The 6,797-nt window shown below is 35.8% G+C and overlaps 2 protein-coding genes across 3 annotated transcripts; both read left to right on the top strand.

Annotated features, from left to right (window-relative positions):
- Positions 1-937: 937 nt before the first annotated feature.
- LOC130699921 (uncharacterized) lies at positions 938-2,132 on the top strand. Its single transcript, XM_057521978.2, has 3 exons — positions 938-1,339; positions 1,401-1,613; positions 1,692-2,132. The coding sequence occupies exons 1-3, from the start codon at positions 1,002-1,004 to the stop codon at positions 1,837-1,839; spliced, it is 699 nt and encodes a 232-aa protein (XP_057377961.1). The 5' UTR covers positions 938-1,001; the 3' UTR covers positions 1,840-2,132.
- Positions 2,133-3,805: 1,673 nt separating this feature from the next.
- On the top strand, positions 3,806-6,577 carry LOC130699918 (transmembrane protein adipocyte-associated 1 homolog). 2 transcript variants are annotated; one of them, XM_057521975.2, is made up of 7 exons: positions 3,806-3,996; positions 4,075-4,207; positions 4,265-4,427; positions 4,491-4,687; positions 4,751-4,998; positions 5,109-5,194; positions 5,271-5,420. In XM_057521975.2, the coding sequence occupies exons 1-7, from the start codon at positions 3,824-3,826 to the stop codon at positions 5,273-5,275; spliced, it is 1,005 nt and encodes a 334-aa protein (XP_057377958.1). In that variant the 5' UTR covers positions 3,806-3,823; the 3' UTR covers positions 5,276-5,420. The 2 variants fall into 2 exon arrangements, with proteins under 2 accessions (XP_057377958.1, XP_057377957.1); XM_057521974.2 differs by having other exon boundaries at positions 3,810-3,996; positions 5,065-5,194; positions 5,271-6,577.
- The last annotated feature ends 220 nt before the right edge of the window (positions 6,578-6,797 follow it).

The following is a 6,797-nucleotide window of genomic DNA, read 5'->3' as shown; positions in this document are numbered from 1 at the left end:
TTTTTGTTGTTTTTCGATCTAAGGTTCTAATGGACGCAACCGATAAAACAAAAAAATTGATGTTACACTTGAACTTTTTCGTTTTCCGAAAATTTATCATAAGTTTTATAGAATTAGATAGCTCTTGATAAGAGCTATCGATTGATGCAAAATTTGTCAATTTTAACTGTTTATTTTCTTCATAAATAATTATTAAAGGATTTCATGATTTTAGAAAGGGGAGGGGGGGTGTGAAAAAGACGAAACTTTGCATTGATTGTTTGATGCTTAATCTTCGTCAAAACAGGAAACCATTATAATATTTTTGTTCCTGGTGATTGAGGAACAAGTTGTTCTAAACGTTTACTTTTAAGATGCTATATTTAACCCCAAAAATTACGTTTGAAAAAGTGGTTTTTGATAAACCATTATGGCGGCCATTTTTTTACCGCGCGAAGTTCAAATTTTAAAAAGTGTATATAAGTGTAAAAAATTTTAATTATACATATTTACATTTTGTTTGTGTCTAAAAAATTTCAGCATTCCGTCTTATATTAAAAATTAACTAGATAATTTAAATAAATTTATTTCATGGGTTCTCATTTAATTTACAATTTTAGGTGTCTTTTTTCACATTCCGCATGGAAAACCACGTTTTATCGCGACTTCCGCGTGGAAAAGCTCCAAGCAGACAATATTAAAAAAAAACAATTGACTAACGCCCTGCGCGTTTATCATTTACCCCATAAGAAAAGTGCATCTGCAACTATGTACTACTTAGTACTGTACATATGTAGTGAGACCATGTTGTGTCTCGGTTAAAATTGTCGAGTTTTGCGGGTAACCCGGTTTTAGCAAACCGGGTCAACACTTGAAAATCCGAAGATGGAAGTCAAGGAATTTGGCAACCCGCAGTGTTGTTGAAGCAGCCGAAAATTTTCGCGGGAACAATAGCAAACTGAGCAGGCACGGAAGCCAAGCCGATAATTATTGGGCCACTAAAGTTTTTTGTACTGAACCACATGAATAAATCAATTGATAAAATTCGGAAAGCCCTTCGTTTGGCGACTCAGAAAGACTTAGATTCCATAGAAGAGAACTATGATCGAAAAAAATTTGAGGAACTTGTTCAGAAACTTGAGTGGCAACGACGGCTAGTACTAGAAGGCGAGGTGCGAAAACGAAAGCTTGCTAATTTAAAATTGAATGAAAATGTCAAGAATCCTGAAGAACTGGTGGAGAAAACTCAACTGGCTATAATAAAAAGTGAAGAAAACATGCAGTTGTACATGATTTGTCAAAAGGCTATTGAAACCGCCCAGTTTAGTCTGATACTGCAGTCAGCTGAAGTTCATGATCCGTGAGTCTCCTATTCTTGCATTTGTTTTTTTATTAAAAATTTTACTTATTTTTCTTGATAGAGCTGATGACCATACTGATGTAGAAATAGCATGTTTATCAGCTGAATACATAAACCTCTGTTTGAGTAACTTGGCAGAATCCCACAAGAATGAAAGACTAGACCAAGAGATAAAGCAAGCTCAAGAAAATATCAATCAACTTAAGCCATATGTTATTCCAGAAGAAGACAATAAAGAAGTTCGTCCTGGATCCAGGGCTGAGGAAATTGCTAAGTATATAAAAATATGTATTGTGCACTAGTGCTAAAGGCATATTTCTACATTTGTTTGACTTTTATTCTGTATTCATAGGCTTAAGGTCCGATTGGAAAAGTTGCGCGGCATATATGACTTCATCAGATACATCTTACAGCTACTGCTACTAGCTTCCGAACAAGATATTGTCAGTAATCCGAAATTATTCGATCTACTTGTCAAATGCGGTGAACCATACGACTAACGGTTTTAAACCAAACTTGTTCCAATGTTTTTAAAGATGACTAGTGTCAAACTGGAGGGGCTCCCATATCAAGCCGTACCCCGAATTCATCATTTCACGTGTATGCACTTAATACCCACATACTTAGCCGCGTTTTTAAACAAATTGCAACTTGCGAAATACGTTAAATTTTTTTTTTTTTTCGATCACATACATCTTTTCAATTTTGTAAGACTTACTTAAGCGTGTTCACCCAAAGCGGCGTTTTAGCTAAACGAACCGTTGTGACGGGTAAACGTCGTTTTTCAGGCGGCATGATGAGAGTAAGTCGGCTAATACAATTTCCGTTATTGCGTCTGACCTTGCATTTTATTTTATTTTTCTTATCGGTTTTCTTATGGTTTCGGTTGTCAGCTCTAATTTGATTCTTGACGACACTTAACATACAACGTCTACCTTAAACTAGAAATGGTCTTTCGGAGTGACATTTTGTAATGTCAAAATTAACGTTACCTCGTCCAGATAACATATATTTTTTTTCATGTTATTTCGCACGAGAATGGTTCGAAATATGTTTGCAGACTCTCGATTGGACCTGGTGGAAGCCACCGTCAATGAATTTGTGGCTCCGTATCAAGTCAGACCCTAGCCTATGGGATAACTGGACTGCTGTGACGGGTAAACGTTTCTTACGTGTTATAACTGAAATCGTATTGGTCGTCCACATTTCCGCTTAGCAGAAAACCTTTTGTTTGTTTCCCTATTCGTCCCGATTGGCGCCTTCTCATGTATCCGTCTCAAGGTGACGCGGGTTAGGCCAGATTTGATTTGTTCTCTTTATTTTCTTCGTTAGTTTCCGGTTTGTATTTCATTTTCGCGTATTCATTTTTAAAATCATTTTTATGGCCTAAACTTGAAAAACATATTAGACATTGTGGGTAAACGTGTCTGAGTTCTTTTATTTAATAGTTGTCTTAATTCATAAAGCCATTCACCCGAGAGGGAGAATGCTTCAAGATAATAGACGTGAAAAACGCAAACTGATACAGGCTACTTGAGGGTTGCAGACGATTGTGAAAATTTCCCACTTCCCATTTATCCAAGAAATGGGTTTCAAATTACGTAATCCACCACTGTAGTAAATTTAACAACCAGATATAATTAAATCAATCGCTTTAAGGGTTATATTATAATCACTTTCATGATACGAAGTCAACGGCCACACGGCGTAGAGTACAATAGGTCTCGTCAGCTCTCGGAAGCCTAACGTTGTTCCAGTCCGTTGCTGTATGACGGCGTTCCTGTCATACTCCAACGGTTGTTAAACATTTCTACACTCGTTTTTTATTTTAAGAGAATAAAAGAGTATTAAAGATTCGTGAACAATATTAGCTGAAGCTACTACGCCTTTCAGTAATAATGAGACCAATCGCATAGACGTAAATCTGTAAGCAATAGTAATTATTTTTTTGACCGGTTAAAATGATCCATTGCTCAGCTTAATTTATGAACGAATGAACTATCGATCGATAAATTTGTTTACGTGATCGAGATCATCGATCAATTTTCTATGGTCGAACGGCATCTCTGGATTCTCTGCATCTGTTTAGGCAATTAAAAAATGTTTCCGGAAAATCAAAATAATCCGATATTGTTTCGTTTAATTGCAAAATTTTTGGTCAAATACCAAACTTTTTTTGTTGTTGCAAAAGAGATAGTTAAGACAAACAAAATGGAGAAATTTAGATTGAAAATTTTTAAATGTCAAAACAATAAAAACGGAACAAAATTCGTTAACGGTCATTAACGATCGTTAACAAATCGATGGTATTTTGGAAAAGAAACCAATCGTTTTATTCTGAAAAAAAAAAACGTACGAATATTTATAAAGTTGAGTAGGAGATGAATATAAAAAAACGGAAGAAAAAAGAAACGACGCGGCAACACTACCAATAACTAATATAGCAATTTAGCGAATAGTCTCCTCCCTCTGAACTTGTTTTACATGCAATTATTATCTCCTGTGACGTTATGTTTGATTCGCCTGATGCCTTCAGTCATTACGATGCACACAGGCAATCTGTTAGAATCACAGAAAAACACAACAGTTGAAGCTGTACCTAGTGAAGAAGAATTTTTTTGCAAATGGGTTCTTTACTATGAAGTGGGGTTATCACGGTAAAAAAAAATTTCTTGTGGGAACCTTAATTTTCAAAGAACATTTCTTGAAATGTTTATTGTTCTTACATTCTACAGTGTCAGAATATGGGATTTGGCAATTTTCGGCCCCAACTTTATCTTTTTCCTGTTTATGCTTATCCGGTTCAACAGAGCTAGACTGAAATTAAGAGCTACGTCAAGCCCCATATTTGCCACATTTTTTGGTTTGGTAAACACTATTTTTGAAATCCGTATTATTCATTCTTCCAATTTATTGTTTATCTAGGTGGTGTTAAATGTTATAATTAGTCTAATTCGATGTGTAGTCTCAATGACAGTAAATGCCTCCTTAGCAGCTGGAGATTATGCAGATAAAGTGTTGTGGATAATAGTGCGTTTTTTTCTCCTTTCAACTGAAATGAGTGTAGTCATATTTGGTCTTGCGTTTGGTAAGTTATAAATGCACACTTAGAAATAAGTAAATGAGAAAATTTAAAAGCAGTTCTCTGTAGGGCATCTTGAAAGTAAAACAAGCATTAGAAGAGTTCTTCTGGCAACTTCATGCATTTCTCTAGCTTTCTCAGTCAGTCAAGGAGCTCTAGAATTTGTCTCTCCTGATGAATCATTCCATGTTCATACCAAGGACTATGATTTGTTTGGCCATGGTGGCATGATGTTCTGGTTTGTCTCCTCTATAGTTTTTGCCTCAGTAAGTGGCAATGAAACAATTTCAAACAGTTTAATTCTAAAAAGTTTGTTTATTTCTCTTAAGGTGTATGCGATCATAACTTTGTTACCGTGGTCAAGATTAAGAGAACGACTTGCGCTGCCAACTAAGAAAAATTTTTATTATTATGTTGGCATTCTCTCTGTACTTAATGGAATTCAATGTGTCGGCAGCGGACTGCTCCTATATCGCGTGACGGAATGTGGTCTATGTATCGTGGATGTTACCACACTGCTCTACTACACTTTTTTGACACCCTTCGTCTACTACACGTTCTTGGCAGATTTTTTCAGGTAGCTTAAATTACTTTTTGTGCATTCATAAGCTGCAATCAGTTTAATAGTATTTCTTTGTCACAGTGTCGCCCAACCTGTTCTTCTGTTTTCATACAAATCCCAAATAGACGACTCCGGAGAGGAGGAAAGTGTTTCGCTACCTCACCAACATTCATTTTCATCACTGAAAGCGGATTCGGACTACATTTATCAAGTATAAACATTGTACCCTGTGCTTAACTTTCAATTTTTTTAAAATTAGGTTGTGGTTTTTGTTTTTGGTTTCGCAGGCTAATGGCTTCTATGATAGCACTCAATTAGATACGAGTTCTACTCCGATTCATCCGTTATATGCAGTGTCTCTCCGGAGCCCTGACAGTGTTACAGGTTATAGCATCTCTAGTGTAAATGCTGACCATTCGGTCGCTTTTCATCAGTAACCACAAATCAAATTAAGACAAGGGAGTATGTGAATCTGCTTAATTGTATTCTGTCTTGCTAAAACGCTTTTCATGATTTTTCGTAAATATTGTACCAAAGAAGCAACCAAGAATTTTCGAAAATTCGAGAAACGTTCATAAGCCGCCATGCTATACATCGTTTACATCATTCCGTTGGTGGACAAAAATTCAGTTTTTGCCCTGTTTCCGGGATTTTAAGAGTTCTCATTGGGAAAGTCAGAGTATCTGTTGCTGCAACTGAAGTTGTAATCAATTTTACATTAATGTTGCAAATCAACTTTCCTCTATTAGTAGGTTATTGCAAACTTTTGTAAGTTGTGAATTATTCCTTAATTTTTCTTAGGTCTAAATGGGAAAGCGTAATTTTACCTGACTCGTCAACTGTTTTACACTGCAGTTAGCTAACATAGGTACATAAAGGGTTAAAGATAATTTTAAAATCCATTTGTTTTTCCTGCGCTAACAGCCTGTAAGAAAATTAAGACCCAAAACCGACAAAATGGATATTACAAGCTTTCGTCATACTTTTCTTCTTCGCGGTGCGCACGGCGCATATCTTTGTAACGTAGCTAAACTAAAAGTTTACCAGTCAAGTAAAAAAAAAAAAAAAAAAAAAAAAAAAAAAAGTCTTCCTATGTCACTGGGAATCGACGTGGAACTGTACCACATGCTATGTTGCCCACCTTGAATATTTTATGGCCGTTTAAAATTGTTCTTCTATCATTCTATCCTAATATCCACAATATTATTTCCAATAATTGTTTGCAATTTGAAAGAAAGCAAGACGGATTTTCAACTATAATTTAGATTTATTATTATCCACTTGGCTCTCAAGAAAGAAAATAACCCAGTGCTAGGAACGATGTAACTGAAGAAATGGTTGTCATGGCGGCTTACGTTTGTTCAAGTGTTTCCATAAGCGACTTGGTCGTTGTAATTGAATTGTTTGTAAAAGAGAACTAGAATCAAATCGAGTTTTTAATTAATCTGATGACACAAGCGCTGACGCTTATGCGAGTACTAGTCATGGAGGTGGCATACACTTATTGTATTTATACGGTTTTATCTACGTCTGTTTCATTGTCAATTATGTAACTCTACGTTATTTGATTTTAATACAGCATGGATCAACCCTTGTTCTACGTATAAGCTTTTATCCGAGTTATCTTTCCTAACATTTTGGTACCAATTTTGAAATGAATTCCCAATTGTAAAAAAAGGAGACGCACCGAAATTCGAAACTACCCACTCCATCGCCAAATAAGCTACATAACTGATTCGGAGCCAGGGGTCGTATTCCGAACTCCGGTGTAAGTCAAGTAAGAAACTTGACTTAAATTGGCTTAAGTCAAGCCA

This window comes from Daphnia carinata, chromosome 10, assembly GCF_022539665.2.
Source record: "Daphnia carinata strain CSIRO-1 chromosome 10, CSIRO_AGI_Dcar_HiC_V3, whole genome shotgun sequence".
Taxonomy (NCBI): domain Eukaryota; kingdom Metazoa; phylum Arthropoda; class Branchiopoda; order Diplostraca; family Daphniidae; genus Daphnia; species Daphnia carinata.
Note: the sequence above shows the minus strand (reverse complement) of the source record. Positions and strands in the feature narration are given on the sequence as shown.

Excerpts from the sequence above, each read along its gene's own strand:
- LOC130699921 (XM_057521978.2), top strand. The coding sequence starts at position 1,002 with ATGAATAAATCAATTGATAAAATTCGGAAAGCCCTTCGTTTGGCGACT. Across the intron at positions 1,340-1,400 it reads TCAGCTGAAGTTCATGATCC|AGCTGATGACCATACTGATG; the intron begins GTGAGTCTCCTA and ends TTTTCTTGATAG. Across the intron at positions 1,614-1,691 it reads AGGGCTGAGGAAATTGCTAA|GCTTAAGGTCCGATTGGAAA; the intron begins GTATATAAAAAT and ends CTGTATTCATAG.
- LOC130699918 (XM_057521974.2), top strand. The coding sequence starts at position 3,824 with ATGCAATTATTATCTCCTGTGACGTTATGTTTGATTCGCCTGATGCCT. Across the intron at positions 4,208-4,264 it reads TTGCCACATTTTTTGGTTTG|GTGGTGTTAAATGTTATAAT; the intron begins GTAAACACTATT and ends TTGTTTATCTAG. Across the intron at positions 4,428-4,490 it reads CATATTTGGTCTTGCGTTTG|GGCATCTTGAAAGTAAAACA; the intron begins GTAAGTTATAAA and ends AGTTCTCTGTAG.